At 39.5% G+C, this 17,487-nt stretch overlaps 1 protein-coding gene across 1 annotated transcript; it reads left to right on the forward strand.

Annotated features, from left to right (window-relative positions):
• The first annotated feature begins 2,970 nt into the window (after window positions 1-2,970).
• gnmt (glycine N-methyltransferase) lies at window positions 2,971-14,087 on the forward strand. Its single transcript, XM_085768523.1, has 6 exons — window positions 2,971-3,307; window positions 5,823-5,950; window positions 6,145-6,258; window positions 6,951-7,093; window positions 8,605-8,726; window positions 11,835-14,087. The coding sequence occupies exons 1-6, from the start codon at window positions 3,099-3,101 to the stop codon at window positions 12,004-12,006; spliced, it is 888 nt and encodes a 295-aa protein (XP_085624649.1). The 5' UTR covers window positions 2,971-3,098; the 3' UTR covers window positions 12,007-14,087.
• The last annotated feature ends 3,400 nt before the right edge of the window (window positions 14,088-17,487 follow it).

Here is a 17,487-nt window from a genome sequence, read left to right on the forward strand (position 1 = left end):
CAGATCACAACTTGTCCACGAGAGCGTTTTGGAGTTGTTGGATTGTGTATTTGATGAGTTTGATGAGGGAAACTATAGCCTCCATAGCATAGTTTTGAGCAGCTCACGGTTCGGCTCCTCCGTTCTAAAAATAGCTTGCACCGACAATTAAAGGTAACAAACCTACTCCTAAACTATAGGGATTATGGCAATGGGCCAGTGTGCCAAAATGTTGAACTCTCCCTTTAACACAGCCTGCAAAACACAAGTGTGGAGCAAACTGTGAATCACTCTTCATTGCTTTCATACAAAATACATTGAGTGACCACAGTCACCAAAATTCAGCAGCTCTTTTCTCAGTTACTAGCAGTTTAGTTTTACAGCACATTTTTCAAATGCTAACACTTTGTTCAAAACAGTTAGAAACACAATCCCCCAAAAATTGGGCTGCTGCAGCCACATTGAAGTAAAATATTGTTGTATAAATTATGTACAAAAAAATATTTAAAAAATACTGAAAATAAAAATGATGCAAAAATATGAAAAATGAAAACGACTGAGGAAGAAATGTGTTCGGGCAGCAGGAAATTGTGGATGTCCTAAGTCAGACAGGAGCAAATATTACAGTGTGAGCCACTCTGTGTCATGATGTTTTGTCATCATTGGACCCAGTGCAGAGAGGTCAGAGGTCAAGAAATACAGTTGTTGTGGGGTATAAATAATGTGGTACTTGACCACTCTGCTACAGTCACTATCTGGTTTGCTGATGTTGACAAAAACATGTGGAAACATGTGAAATACACCAGGTTTTACCTCTACTGAATTAGCTCCATGAGTTAGGAGCTGATAATTGGAGTCAGAGGTCAGAGTTCAAGCCTGAGTTAAGGCAGAATGGATGTTACAATGCTAATGTTCTTGTTGTCTTCCTATTTTGTCTCTTGTTGTTCAGTAGACCATTGCGGTGAAGAAGCTTTCTTTACGTGTGTAAAATTTATTTTTCGTGGGAACTGTAAATCACTATGCACAATACATTTACTGTAATTGAAGAAAAATGCTGTGTTGCCTATTCATTCTAGTTACACAATATACAACAATTTAGTGCACTCAATGAAGTGCTATGTTTTTTGATGATAAAATACAGATCTGAAAAGAAACCTTCAAAAAATATATTTAATGTAATGCTCGCTGATGTTAGAATTTTGTAGTTCAGTGTGTTAAGAGTGACAGTGTTTGTTTCCAGAGTGAGACTTTTTGCCAGTGTTGTGGATGAATAATCTTAATTTGAGACATAAGTGTTCTTGGTGAGGCACCGTTTTGGGCATGAGAGGAACTGTTTAGCATGATGGAAATGCAGACTGTGTTAAGAGTTTTGAAAAAGTAGCTTCAGTATTGACCACTGTTTGTTAGCAATTGAAAAAACAACTGCAATGATTCATGTGCAGTGTGAGACTCCAGGGCAATGACTGTGGGTTTATTGTACTGACTCAGATTGAATATAACTTGTCTCAGATGGACAGTGGCTCAGCGCGTAGGTCAGGGTGCTGCTGAGGTCAGTGACCCAAAAACATTTAACAGTCAGACACATCAAATACATTTCAAGGTATATGAATAATGATGATAATCATGGTAAAAATGTAATGTTACCTATAACATGCCAACAACAGCTATCACATTTGCTGGTTCTGGTTCAGTCTACATAAGTGAAGTTGGACAATTTCATAATAAGTTGTAGTCTTCTTTCTTATTAACTGTTCCATGCTATTACTATAACATTTTGTTTGAGTGCAAATTAATAAATGGAGCATTAAGGCATAAAAGACTGGTTCATTTTTAGTGTTATATAGGCCTCTTAACTTATCTTCACCTCTCCACACACATTTTTAACCACAATAAAAAATGGTGTTTCCAGTGTAACCTGCTGTATGTAGAAGGAACTGAATCAGTCTCCTTTGATCTGATCAATGATCACTACGTGTCTTACTGGTCAACCTGATTGTGTGTGCGTGTGTGTGTGTGTGTGTGTGTGTGTGTGTGTGTGTGTGTGTGTGTGTGTGTGTGTGTGTGTGTGTGTGTACGCCTAAGACAAATATAACTGAAAGGAGTGTACAGCGTTGATTAAACTGGGTGGTACAAACCTAACCTGGCTGACACCGGCTGTGGCTGCCACAACCTCACCTGTGCCAGTAAATACATGAACTTCATCCAATCACAACGGGAGGAGTTCACTGTTAGGGAGGGAACAGAAAAACAAGAGAAAAAAGCGAGGGGAAAAAGAAGACGGCTGTTTCATTAAATTTCATTTCAAAATTGTACATATTCAAGGAAATGTGTACTTTTTTTTAATGCTTATGTTCCTCATAGTTTTAGTTATTATTGTTGCCCAATGCCCACCTATAATAGGCCATATATCCAAGGCATTTTTCAATAATCATAATATTTTCACTATATAATATGTGCTTTACAGTCAATACATATGGTTAAATAACATTGTAAATACAATATTATTACTTTTTTCCAAAATCATCCTGTTAATCGTTGGCTAGATTCCCTCAGCAACTTGCATAATGAAATGATAAATGATGAAATGTTTGACCTGCATCGCGTCAGACATATTTCTTATACCCTGACTCTTGCCTCACAGGTAAAAGCCTGTCTGTTTACTAACTCTGCCTCGTTGAACTGCAGGTCTAACTCCAAACATGAAAACTAATCACAAACAAACCATCATCTATCAGCTCTCTACCCAATTAATGGGAATGACAGTCTCATTTTTACTCTTCACAGTCCAACGGAGGAAAACGAGAATATTACGCCTGGAAGAAAATTATTTGGGTAAAATGACGACGTCTCGTGACGTAAAGACGCATTCGGGGCCTCCCCGTCGGTTACTCCAATCAGAAAGTAGGCGTCAGTCCACGCCACGGTGTCATTGGGTTAAAGTTTCTACCACTACCTCACTCATATAAATAATAACAAGCGATATTTGGGGTTAGCATGCGTGGACGGTACCTGCCGGACAAGTAAACGGGCCGTTAGCCGAGCACATTACCGGTTTGCTGTTAAAGCTGAGAGAAAATAGTGCGGCGGCAGGTACAAGCAGCAGCAGCAGCAGCAGCAGTATGTCGGTCGACAGCGTGTTTAGGACCCGCTCTCTCGGGGTGGCCGCCGAGGGTCTTCCTGACCAATATGCCGACGGCAAAGCAGCGAAAGTCTGGCAGCTGTACATCGGAGACACGCAGAGTAGGACGCAGGAGTACAAAAGCTGGGTGGTGTCTCTGCTGAGGGAGCATGGGGTCCGGAGAGTGCTGGATGTAGCCTGCGGAACAGGGTAATGTCAGGCCAACTCAGCAGTTTACATTGACACGTTTGTCGGGGGCTTTGGCCAAACTCCATTTAAAGTTGCATCAATTTAATATACATCCTTAAAACCAGCAAACATAACACACCTGCATGGAGCTTTATTGCTCTTTCTAAACCAGTAGCACCCAGTCTTTCATTCGGCATTGGTCCTTACTTCCAGGTACACTGACACTGTTCAAATGAAATGCCACTTAATGTGTCAGGCTATGTGATTGATTAGGTCTGTAGTTTGTAGCTAGTATGAAATTTTAAAAATTGGATTGAACAGTAGTAACGCAGACTGTTACACAGTCATCCCATAAGTGTACATTTTCATGTAGGGAGTGACTGATGATAAATGTGTTAATGTTACCTTTCAGGTTTGTGAAAGGGTGTGACCACCCTGAATGCACGAGATCACAATATGGGGCTGATTTTGCAATAAGATAATAAAACTATGTCTCAAATGTTAGAATATAAGATGCTTTAAGACCTGGATAACATGTCATTTTATTAAGTCAATATGTGATATATTTTTTTAGTATGAATAGAACAGTTTTCAGAGAGGTAGGTAGCCTATAGATGAACTGGAGGTACTGACTCTCAAATTTGACTGGAATTTCAACCCGTTGACCTTGGTAACCCCTGAACAAAATCCGGATTAAGCCAGAGAATAATGAAAGAAAGTGCAGAGTTGCACAAGCCAGTGTACCAGCTCCTGCCTCTGGCAGGAGTCTATGGCTTGGATTTAATGTTATAGCTAAGAAAGCTCATGTGCTTGTAACAAAAGCTTCAAGGTGCCAGAGTTATGGGGCCTTTTAGGCTTTTCATGGTATTGTTTGAAGAGCTGAAGGCCAGTTTGTGCAGAATACCAGATGCAGAGTTCAGTGGTTGTTGAACTGGCACTGGGTTGCTGCAGTGAGTTTTGACTGGTTCCCCTGTACTCTGTTTGCTCCCACTGATAGTGTATCTGGGATCTGGGACACCAACAAGGCCACTGACTGAGCTCAGACCAGAAGACATCACACTTTAACCTGTGAGCCAAGACCCTTAGTTAACCTCAACTGGTCTTATCTGGGAGAAACTGTGCAGGAAATGTACCTTTATCACCCACTACTATCATTTACACTGAAAAAGTGTTCAAATAGCGCTAATAATCACTTTTTACAACCTCCTTTATTCTGGGCCAGCAACACAGTCAAATGCAAACATTGCAGAGCTTCTTATCTCACAGAGCAGAGGTGGACTGGATGTGTTGAACCAATATGGGGAAAATTAGCACACTGACTTTGACCCCATTCCATTGTAGTAGTGTGTCTCAGCAGCACGGCCATCTGGGGCGACGTAAACACGATCATCGTGGAATGAGGTTACAAATGGCCCCTGCTATTTTTGGCTGTCAAAGTGTCCGTATGGACTCTCCAGTTGTTCTGTCATCAGAGTTAGAGGCAACTTATGCAAGAGCAGTTTGGGATTTGCAGTCTCAATTATGCATAATCACTATGACTTGCTGACTTGTGGCATTAGTCTGACTCACAGAGGAATTAACTTTAGATTTATGTTGTACAATTGCAAGTGAATCAGACTTTGTAGAAACTTCTGGATTAACCTAGAACATGAGGTTAAAGTTGAGCTAAAATGACACCCTGTATTAGTTACTATTAGTCTTACCACGCTGTTTATCACTGTTACCTATTTGTTAACTATTTAAGTGTACTACATTTTCCTAAGGTTACCGCCTAATGACGCTCACTGTGTTGTCTTTACTTGTTTTTTAACCGGGACTTAATTTAATCCTGTTGTTTGAATTTGTCTTTTCTTGGATACTGTTTAACATTAACTTACTAGATACTGTTCTACTACTGGGTATCAAATATCAACTATCATAACCAATACCTGTAAACATTAAGGGAATATCCTGTCTGGGGTGTTGTGGTATGATGATGACATTCTCACATTTGTTTTTGTGGTTGTCGTCTTTTCTTTTTTTCTTGGTAGACGTGGTTTCGTTGCCGTCAGGCAGTTTGGATATTGTCTCTAGCTAATGAGCAAACAATGTTTTCTAACATAAATCACCTGTAGTATTTGAACAAAGTCTTACTCAGGCTCAGTTGAGCCGGTTTGACATGGGAGGGCTGTGACTTGTTTTTATCCTTTCAGAAACATATTTTTTGTCTTCACATAGACGTCACTCCTCTTCTTTTCTTTTTTTTTTTTGGCTTTTTCATGACTTTATTAGATAGTGCAGTTGAGAGAGAAAGGAAATGGGCACCTGCTTAACCTCCTGCGCCACTTGGTGCCCAAGACATCTATCCTAAAATCTTTTTTAGAAAGTATTTTTCCTCACAGAAAAGAATATTTGACATCAGTATGCAAAAATCACCAGTGATAAACATATCTGACTTTGCTATGGTACAACATAATGTCTGTGCTGTTGTATAGGTTTGTGATATTGTACAGAACTTGTGTTTACAGATCTTTTTTATTGTTATCTTATTTTGCAGTGTGGACTCCATCATGTTGGTGGAGGAGGGCTTTAACATGGTGAGCGTGGATGCCAGTGACAAAATGCTCAAGTACGCGTTGAAGTCAAGATGGGAGAGAAGAAAAGAACAAGCTTTTGATCAGTGGGGTATGGCAGTTTTTGCTTTTTGTCAAAATTGAACATGCAAAACATTAAAAGTCACAAACTGTTGTCTTTACTTTGACATTTTAAGATAGAAATTTTACATTTGGTGCATACCCAGAAAGAATTCATGCAGCGCTCCTCAGGCGACATCCTTATGTTTTTTTTTTTTTTGGCTTTCATTTCTCTCTTATCTGCAGTTATTGAAGAGGCCAACTGGCTGACGTTATCAGAAGACATTCAGAAACCAGGGGATGGCTTTGATGCTGTTATCTGCCTTGGTAACTCATTCGCCCATTTACCAGACTTTAAAGGTACGTACAGTAGTTACTTTAAAAGAAAGAAACAAAACCTTCTGTCATCTTGTATTTGAACTGGGTTGGTAAGACAAATTCATCCTCAGGTTGATGTTATGGTTTATGATTTTTTGACACAAAGAAGCGCCTGTCACACCTTATGAGAGGCCATACCTCATAAAACTGCTAGATGCTGGATTAGCCCTCCCTCAGTACGACAGTGCAGCCGGAAAAACAAGGTCTCACCTGGTTTAAACTTTCTCCTTTATGTTCTCCTCACTTGACTCCAAGTATATTCGTTCCACACCTTTTTAAACTAAACACAATTTGTCCTTGAACCTATCTTGATGGTATTTTTGTTACTGCATTTTATTCTATTCTATTTTATAAAATTTTATTGTTGTTAAAAGTTGTTATTTTATTTATCTATTTTCTATTGCTATATTTTATTTTATTGTTGTTTTTAATCTTCGTGCATTAGTCTCCATGCTTTTTCTTGTTTTACCTCCTATATAGTATATATTGTTCCATCAAAATGTAAAGCACTTTGAACGGCATCTATTTGCTTTGAAAGGTGCTATATAAATAAAATTTGATTGATTGATTGATTGATTGAATCACCCTCACATATCCAAGATGTAATTTGGATATATGAGACTGCTTGTAATTTAATTTGTAATTGATCACTGATGATGTTCTAACGCTCTCAGGGGACCAGAGTGACCAAAAATTGGCCCTTCAGAACATTGCCAGTATGGTCAGACCAGGTGGGATCCTCATCATCGACCACCGTAACTACGACTACATTCTGGAGACTGGGCGGGCGCCGCAAGGCAAAAACATCTACTACAAGGTACAACAACATCAACATATCTATTCATGTTATATCAGCAATAAGATGAGATCTGAGTTTAATTGTTAGCTAATGTGTTATTACCCACTGAACCTGCAACCAGGTGTCTGACACATCGTCTGCAGTTGAGATGATTATCAGTTTAATATGAACTGACTCTTCATGATTAGAGTAATAACTTCTGTCTTTGCTTTGTGTGTTTTGCTCTCTGGATGTTGACAGGAACTGTCAGCTACGCACTTAGCATGAAGCTATCATCAACGTGTTTCCAATCACTGATTCCACTCTAGCATTAAAGTGCCGCTAGAAAATAAAGCAGCGCCCCTGGCCCTCCACAGAAGCTGTTTGTGATGTTTCCATCCACAACGGCTGTTATATAAAGAACTGAATTATTGTGTGTGGCTGGAAAAGAAAAGAAAAATCAAATAGTCTTCCTCGCCATATGTTAAATTTTATTGAGTGTGTGAATGCCAAGAATCTTATGGTACAGTGTTGCCAAAAATGTGTTTTCTTTTTGTTATTTAGTTGTCCTTATTTTCCCTTCTCTGTCTTTAAGTATCTACTCACTTCACTATTAAACAGACAATATAGGCCGACATGGATCAGTTTTGGAATGATTCCTGAAGAAAAGTGAAAACACTTGCATGCTCGTGAGAAACAATTCAAAAGCATCAAAGATGCAGAAGGGCACACAGAATCTCGATTTTTAATCTAAACTTTCTGCACACTAGCCTCTCTATTTATTTGTGTAGAGCCCTTTGACAGACAGTATTGTTTATGAATGGTTTACATACACTATCCCTAGCAGCAGCTGAGTTTAAGACCTAAATCTCTAGTCAGAGCTGCCGGATATTGTGAGATTTTCATTGAAACTGGCTCGAGTGAAACATAAGGAAACGTGCATGAAATTGTCGAGTTTTAAATCCATTTTTTCAAGTCGAGGAAAAAAACAGATCATGTCAGGGTCACTGAGGAAGAAAGGCTGTCTGGGATCATATGAAGACTTATGTTGCCAAAACTGATATGTAGCATCTACTTTTCTGGAAATATTACATTTATGTGGCTGGGACTTCATAAACAGCCAGTCCTGCAGTTGGCTGCCCAGCCTCTTGGCAAATATTCATATATATGAAAAAGACAAAGACACAACAGAAGGTGCCAAACAGCAATGATCCATATTTGACTTAGGTTATTTTCCTCATAACAACTACCATATTCTTTAATCCCACCAAAGTATGAGCTATCCAGCTGGAAGACCTAGATATAAGCACTAAGTCAACAGTTGTGTGCTAGAGAAAAATCCACTTCTGATACCCCATAATCCCAGAGTCTGCTCTCATGGTCCAACTCTCTATGCCGTAACAATAAGAGCAACTTCCTGGTGTCACTTCTAATGAGGTTTCAGTTTTGCTCACGTGTGGACAAGGCTGACAAGACAGTGTAGAGGTGCTGGGTGTATGGTGTGTCGTCTTGTATAAACGTGTGTTGTGTTGGGTTTTGTTTTGTTGCAGAGTGATCTAACTCAGGACATCTCCACCTCTGTGCTGTGGGTCAACAACAAGCCTCACATGATCACTCTGGACTACACCATCACCGTGCCCCAGGCCGCCCTGCAGAATCTCCCTGAAGTCAGGTAGGTCAGCTCTCTAAGGCCTGGACTACACGAATACGATATATTCCTAAACGCACATTTTTTTGTCCAGTTGGGCCTCTCAACCACACGAACAGGCGAATTTTCACCCACATAAACGGAGATATTTTTAAACGGATAAAAAAGTGGAGAAATAAAAAAAATATCCAATTAAGTGGATCCGTGTAGCGATGTTAAACGGAGCTGGTGTTGATACGATGACGTCAAGCGCCTAGCGACAAGCCGTTCGCACATGCATGGAAGCAAAACTGTTGTCAACAACAATGGCCAACATGTGCTTTGCACTTTTAGCAGTGTTTCCAATTCATTCATTTATTTGTGATGAATTACGTCCACCACAAATAGATTTTTCGCCGTTCATTCATGTCCGCATAGCGCTGTTTCTCCGTTATTGTCACAGACAGAGAGAGAGAGAGAGAGGAGAGAAGCACGCATACATGACAGTAGTTGCACGGTTTAAATCCGCCGTTTGACTGCTTCTTCTCACGGATGTATTATAATAGATCCATGCTTCTTCTGGACCATTTGACTGCGCTCATAACGTTCTTCTTCTGTGGTATTTAACATTTTGCTGATCGCCACCACCACCGGCCGGGCGGCATGGCATTTCAGGCTTCAGAGGCGATCGTTTTCAGTTTTGCCTCTTCGTATGGACGGAGATATTTCTGTGGTGTGGACAGAGTTTTTTTTTTAAACGAAGACGAAAATATCCGCTTAAAAAAATATCCATATACGTGTAGTCCAGGCCTAAGAGGGCTGAACATGGACTGCAACACTAATGTGCATGTGTCTAGAAGTGCAGTTATTGCATTTTGTTCACAATTTTTCGATAATCGGTGTTTTGTTTTTTTTTCTTTTCTGCCAGTTATCAAATAAATAAAGCATTGCAATGGTGATATATTCTTGTAGGTCACCCCAGAAGTAAGCATCCACTCTGGTTCCCTTGATAAAAAGCCGGCATTTTAAATGTCACCACCACGCAACTCACAACTTGTCATTTGTCTTTGCCTCCTCTAAGAAAGCCTTAATAGTTTAAAAAAAATCACTAGGGGGTCGTCGTGTGGTGCAGTGGGTTGAGCAGGCGCCCCACATGACGAGGCTATAGTCGCTGTAGTCTGCCCCAGTTCAAAACAAAACACAACAAACAAAAACAAGAACTTTTATTTGAGGAGGAAAGAACCACAGATGCTAAGATGTTAACTCATTTCCAGCTTTTTGGACTCTATTAATCATTTCAGCACTGTTTACTGAAATAGAAATGGTATGTAAATCTGGAATTGCTCATAAGCAATTCCAAAAAAACTAGAAGATAATTTGATTCTCACATTTGTGTAAGTATGAAGCTATGGCCAAACTTGAAAAAACAGTCTTCAGACAAACCAGCTGCTGGCTGCATTGAACAGACAGAAGTGAGAGTGGTATTGATCTTCCCATCGTATTCTCAGCAATAAAGCTAAATAGGGTTTTTTTGTGGCTAACCAGTCCTTTCACATGCAAAACTGAAATAATAATTCATATCGAGTAGTAAATATTTTCAGTTTCCAGCTTCGTGTCTCTCAATTGCTATTGTTGTCTGTATTGAAAATAACATGTGAAGGAATGTGAGAGCACACAGTTCACACAGCCTGTCACGTTGGCAAACACACAACCACGATTTAGAGGAGGTTGAGTCCCCAGACTAAATTACAGAGTCCTCACAGCTGAACAAGAGGATGTTGTATGTATGTGACCTCAGGCTTTACAAACACACTGGAGATGGACTGACGAGCACTTTTAGAACTGCAGAACCACATGTAGCACAAATGATGAACACTGACCTAGAAGACTCAAATAAGACATTGTCTGATATCTTCTTTTTTTTTCAACTTTCTAAGCTCCATCTCAGATTTGGAGCAAGATTCATGACACCATAGCAGCTGACTTGTCACTGCCACAAGTCATATCAAACTGGGATCACATTATGTTTGATAATGAAACAGTATTTTTACAGACAGCATTCTTTTTAAGGTTGTATTTTGCACATCAAATAAATGACTTAAAGGAATAGTTCACCCAAAATTCAAATTTCACTCTATCTACTCACCCTCATGTCGACTAAGAGCTGGGAGAATTTTCAGAGTCCTTCGCGCCTTCTCTGAGTTACGGGGGGGTCCGCGCAGCAGTATTTGTCCATATAATGGTTGTGAATGGATACCACTTTTCTTCGTCCAAAAAGACACACCAAAAAACATCCCAATACCTCCGTACTGCTCGTCTGTAATGTCCCTCTTGTATTGAAGCCCCGACATGAGAAATTGTTCCGCTGGTCAGTGCAAATCACGCAAGATTTGCACTGACACAGGAAGAGCAGTGAACAGAGACACTGGGAGCTTCCGCTACAAACAAGTTTATAATATATTCTTATTTAATTTTTTTCGGAATAATTTCTCATGTCGGGGCTTCAATACAAGAGGGACATTACAGACGGCGTGTCTTTTTGGACGAAGAAAAGTGGTATCCATTCACAACCATTATAAGATAAGATAAGATTACACTTTATCGTCAGATCACTCTGAAATTTGTCTTGCGTCCCATGACGTCCAAGGTTTCACACAAATAATAACAAAATACCAAAAACATACATTTACAAAAAAGCATAAATGTTACCCTCAAAGGTCACATTATATGGACAAATAGTGCTGCATGGACCCCCCCGTAACTCAGAGAAGGCACGGAGGACTCTGAAAATTCTCACAGCTCTTAGTTGACATGAGGGTGAGTAGATAATGAGTGAAATTTGAATTTTGGGTGAACTATCATAAACCTGCATATCAAGAGGATCATACAGGCAGATATGAAAGGATTTGATAATGACAGTGTTGTGGTAGCCTCTGTGCAACCCTTTGCATAATGTGGCAACCTTTTCATAACATTTGTCTCCCAGTGCGAGTTGTTGTTTTGCTGTGAAGACCCTGTAATGTTGTTCTAGACTCTCATACAGTCAAGGTCGACGGACTCTACTCCCAGACATATCAGACACAGTAAGAAGTACGTGGTTTGGCTGTCAGCAGGAATAATAGTGTGTTTGTGTGCTCCATTTGTCCCTCTTAGTAAATTCCGCCTGTCCTACTACCCTCACTGCCTGGAGAGCTTCAAAAGTTTGCTGAAGGGGGCCTTCAATGGAAAAATGGAGCACAGCGTCTACGGAGATTTCAAGACGTACGTCCCCGGCCAGAGCCAAGCTCCCTGCTACTTCATCCATGTCTGTAAGAAGAAAGCCTAACAGCCTCACCAACCAACAGCCCCACTTCACATGCGCACAGCCAGGAAAATAATGAAGCTTCCTGCCCTCTTCAAGTCCCATCATGCTCTAACAGTCCCCCAGATTTGGGCAAAATCATATTTGAATATGTTTGAAAAAGATTTCATCGTAGAGTTTTTTAGAAATAAAACATGAAGTAACAGATTTTTAGTCTTGGGAGATTTAACCTCTTCAGTGATGAGAACAGAGAGATTAATGTCATCCACATGTCCCTGACAGACTGTGACTACATCATTACTGTATAAATAATGAGACTGACTTTTACCGAAAGTTTATTGTCAGTGATTTGTTTTTATGGCCAGGAAAGTTGTATATTATACAATTTGGCTTTAGAGCTGCTACAAGTTTTCAATTTCTGTAATAAAATGTCAAATCAATAGAAACTCTTTGCTTCACCAGGAACAACTGGTCGATTAATTAATCTCTATATGTTCTCATGGCATTAATGATTAGCGTGATTGGTTACAGTCCAAAATAGGTCAACTACATTTCTGGAGAATATATTCAAAATCTATTGGACCACAGTTTTGTCCATATCTGGTAACTTCCCTACATGCCGTGTGCTGCTTTTGTGTTTTCCTCTTTTCCTGTTTCCCGCCTTTCTGAACTTTGATACCAACATGGTGCTGTACATTAGTAATATTCCTCATGATGGAGTACCTGCTGTTAATGCCAGTAATGTACTAAGATATATTCTTAGACAGCTGTATTTTCTAAGTTTACCACAAGGGTCTTAAAAACACAGATAAAGTATTTGTGTTTTGTGAGTAAAGTAGTCATAATTTTTCATGTATTTTCAAACTGGAAAGCAAAAGAATAGCTGATTTAATTCTCTCCTACTGCCTTTGTGTACAGTAAGTTCAAGCAAACCTTTGACAGGCACAGTGTGACAGCAGTTTGAATATTTTAAGTGAATAGCCTTACTTCCCCAATTTATTCAGTTTATTTGCACAATGGATGATCACCGACGTCTGTTTAATTAGACCAGGATACAGCCAGTGAAGCCTGTGAATCACATAACTGTTATTTTAAACTGCCTTCCCTGAATGGGAGGCACGTACCTGTCAGTCAGTCGGATAAAGACGGCTCCACCCTCAAGTGTCCTTGAGCTCCTCACTAAATCTCTACCAGCTCCAGATCTAATTGACCTCTGAACTCTGTGAAGATGGGGGAACAAAACAAGAGAGTTTCCACTGAAGCCTGCTCTGACATACAGTAGTTTTTCAAAATTGAATAGAAATTGCATTTACTGTTGCAATTAGGCTACATTTCACCCATCTCTGTCAAGTGTACTTTGAGCCAAAACAGCCTTTCATGTTCTGGTAATTTGTCCCAGTGGATTTATGACAGGCCCGGGGTTGAGTTACAAGTTTAGTGTTTATCCAAAGGTACAAACTAAGATTTAATTTATGGATAAAACAGGGTTTAGCAAACTGGTTAAAAATGCAAAAAGCTGCACCACAGTACAAACAAGGTATTTCCTTAACCCTTGAAAATGTGTTATCAACCAAAGATTTTCAAAAGAATGTTTTTTTTTTTGTTTCAAAAGAAGGAAAGACTGAATGTAATCCAGTTGTGCTTCGAAGATGTATTGTGTAGTGTCTAAATTAATTGAGTTTACCAAAATAATGAGGAGAATGATGATGGAAGAATTTTTGGGCGATAACCAAATTTAAAACACTTTTCTTTTTGTTTTCTTTTTTCTTTTTCTTTTTTGAATTACAAGAGAACTCCACCACAGAGAAATCAAATATTGTCCCTGCCCCTGCTGTTTGCCAGCATGGAGCATTCAGATGTGTGCCACAAAGTGTATGGCATGCAGTAGCTGTAATGACTGAGTTAATATGAACAGTAGGTTCAGGATAGGATGAGAATGGCTGAATTTCAGATGGGTTAGGATGTTAGAGTAGAGATGAAACTTTCTCAAAACAGTCTTATGTTGACAATTCTGTTAAGAACGTGTAAAGGATTTTATAAAGTTTACTGCTTACGTGATTGTTGGAATTCTTTTGCATGATATTAAAAAATTGAATTAAGTGGTGTTATAGTGTCATGTCATTTGTAAGTGGTGTTGGATCAGTAGTGATAGTGGCTTGGTCTATTTCTTGAAGTAGAAATTTCATGGGGATGATTTAGTATATTTCCCCTGACTGTAAAGGGTTGGGGATTAAGTACTGTATTACTCAACTCTTGGGTAACATAATAGTAGTATAGTATACAGTGTATATATTATTTTAAACTTTAGTACACACTACACACCTTTTATACACTACACAAAACCGTTGTTTCTCCTGCATCCTGTAGGCTACATCAGGTTTAGTGCTTTGTGTGCATAATACAGGTCTGACACAAGAGGGCGATGTTACATAATCTAAGTACTCAGATACCAGGTGAAGTGGTGGCAAAGTCCATTAGTAAACTGCTGCTTGCTTTCTTTCCGCATGATGAATTTTATCACTGTAACCAGTGTAATTCTTGAACTTTAATAACAAACAAACATTTAAATCCAAGAGAATGTCTCATTTGACTTTAATGACACTGGTCTGGTCTCAATAAAGTTTATGGTGATTGCTATCTTGCTTTGAAAATCCAAGACCTTTCCTTTCCTTTTTTTTTTTTTTACTTCTCTGTGGAAGTTTACAACCTGTAAAAGAAGAAGTAAAAGCTCTGGCTCTGTTTGTAGTCATTGCAGCAATATGTGTTAAAGAGCAAAGACTTTAAGAAAGTTACAAAGAGATCCATTGAAGCACACAGGTGTGTTACTGTCCGGCGCTTTGTCTGTGAGTGACATTTCCTGCATCGTCTATCAGGCCTCTGAGCATGAACTCGCTCACCATCACCCCCCCCCCCCTGGAGTGGAGTGTCTGTAGCTCATCTCGTCTCGTGTCTCCGAGGTATACTATCAGACTGTGGTAGACGGCCGTGCAAAGGAATTGATACACAAACCAGATGTGCGAGCCATTTGCCAGATGTGGCTGCTCTGCTTTGCTTTGCTCTACTTAGGGGAGTCAAAGTGGTCAACCATGACTGGCTTTACTGGGAAGGATCACTTTCACAGCACGTCATTGGCCAAATCAAACAAAAACAGAAGGAGCTGAGAGAGACACATTGGATGGAAAGAAGGGGATGAGTAATTATGATGAATAATGATTATACTCAAGTGCCTTAAAAAGGAGTGAAGGATAAAAGGAGCGGAGTTAACTTATTCATACACTATGTTCTTCTTGAACATTTATTTAGTAGAAAATAATCTTTCCCATGATTTTCTTGGATCATGTACCATTACTAGGAGGGTTTTTAAATCCTACTTTTTGACCCTAGTATTTGACAATGAGTTGATGAACTCCAGCCGTCAATGCCTTTCCATTAAATGTCATGTAGGTATTGACATGTTCTCAGCAGTTTTTGTCACTTCTCTCCATATGCTCAGTCATTCCTGGCCAATAAGAACAAGAAATCTGTACAGAGTGGAGAAACAGCAGTTTGTTTAGAGTTAATCTTCTGTAACCAGACTTGCATCGTGTAAAGCTCACAGATGTCTGGAGAAATTTGGGCATATTTTTGGTGAGAGGAGCACAATGGCCTGTTGTAACAGCTCAAAACCAACCATGAAATGAAATTATGGACAACTTGTTTGTGCCTAACAAGACATTAGCAATGTGTGCGATTTCTAGTAGCAACTCGGCTATTGTCAAACTAGCCAATCAAACTTCGTTCAGACTTTTTTGGCTAGTTAATTTATTCCGATTTACAAGTTTGATTTGCCAAGGCAGTTCTGCTTTGACTATCAGTCATAGCGATAAGCCACCAAACATAACCCATTAAATATGACTAACATTTTCATATTGATGCCATGAGGAACATCATGTTAACGTAGCCTACAGTTTGTAGTAGTGTTGTAGTAACTGCAATGAAACAAAAGGAGAGGTTTTTGGAAGCCCATTGGGATTTATGTCAATGATCTCCATGACAATTCTTAGTGTGATTTGGCATTTCCAGTAAAAAGTATATTTCTTTTTCATTCAGTAAGATGAGAAGAAGATACCATTATTGTACCCTTAGTCTAACTATAAATCTGCAGCCAGTGCCAATAGCAGAGGGATAAGTAGCTACAGCTAGATGCTAACCAAGGTAAAAAACAATCTGAGCACGAGCACCTCCAGAACTCACTAATTAACATGTTATCTTGTTTATTTAATCCATGCAAACACCAAAGAGTAAAAAAAAAAGAAGAAGAAAGAACATGCTGTGGTTTTATAGGGGTTATGTGCCAGACTATTTCCGCACTAGTTTCCTGGAGTCTCAGCAGGTTGCCAGGCAACCTCATGCTACCCAGCCAAGAAAATAGTTTGGCACATAACCTCCCCGTAAAAACCACAACATGTTGTTCATGTGTTATTCTGTACAGCTTCACCTTTAGTGTGCAGACATGGGAGTATTGATAATGTCACTTTCAGCCAGAATGAATGCATTTCCCAAAATGTCACTTATGGTAATTTCTCAGCAACACTTCTCTATAATAAAAAACAACAACAACAAATGCACAAAAATTAGTGAAAAAAGAGAAAAATTGAAAACGTTGAAAATGTGAAAGTAAAGATAAAATCCCAGGCAGACCAGAGAGAAAAATGGAGGTGGGTCTTTGACGATGTTCTTAAAATAGAAAAGGACGATGGAAAAAAAGAATAGAAGGTGAGAAACAAGACGTAATAAAACTTTAACATCTTTGCCAACTAAATCTTCCAAGAGAAACTTCAACAGAAAAGTGAGGAGGAGAAACGAGGCATGTAAAGAGGTGAGACTGAAAGTGGTAAAGAAAAAAAAAGTTGCAGGAGAAATCCAGAGGTGCTGAAAGAGAAAAAGCTGAGGAGGGAGAGAAAAGTCAGACGGTATCTAAACTGGCTTCAGCTGCTTCCACCGTGAGCTGCCAGATGATGATTTTCCAGATGTAAGGGGGTAAGAGAAGGAAAGGGAGGGGATGTGGAGAGGGAATAAAAACTGATTTTTCACTTCTCTTTTTATTTGTCTTTCTGTGAGTTTCCAAGACCAATCCGAGTGTCTTGAAACACTACAGCAAGGTGAGGGTCTTGAGTGCTTTGATGGCCTCTATTAGCCTCACAGTCCACACAGGGACGATGCTGCAACAAAAAAAAAAAAGAAAAATCTGTCAAGCTTGATGTCTTCCAATAAACTCACTGAACTGCTTTCTTTCTCCACCACCTCTCCCCTCTTTTCACTTCTTCCTCCCACATCACTGATCGTTTTCTTTCCAGGGCGCATGAGAAATGATGTTTTTTATGTGTGTGTGTGTGTGTGTGTGTGTGTGTGTGTGGACGCAGAAGAGCAAGACTAAGGAGTCCCAGCTGTCTCTTTCCCAGCTGCCACTGCTTGATTCCTGTAGAGAAAAGTGGACACAGCTAAAGAATAGATAGTTTGTGTGTG

The sequence above is a fragment of the Trachurus japonicus genome, chromosome 22 (assembly GCF_045865225.1).
Source record: "Trachurus japonicus isolate A0001 chromosome 22, Traja_1.0".
NCBI classification, from domain to species: domain Eukaryota; kingdom Metazoa; phylum Chordata; class Actinopteri; order Carangiformes; family Carangidae; genus Trachurus; species Trachurus japonicus.

Excerpts from the sequence above, each read along its gene's own strand:
- gnmt (XM_085768523.1), top strand. The coding sequence starts at position 3,099 with ATGTCGGTCGACAGCGTGTTTAGGACCCGCTCTCTCGGGGTGGCCGCC. Across the intron at positions 3,308-5,822 it reads GATGTAGCCTGCGGAACAGG|TGTGGACTCCATCATGTTGG; the intron begins GTAATGTCAGGC and ends CTTATTTTGCAG. Across the intron at positions 8,727-11,834 it reads CAGAATCTCCCTGAAGTCAG|TAAATTCCGCCTGTCCTACT; the intron begins GTAGGTCAGCTC and ends TGTCCCTCTTAG.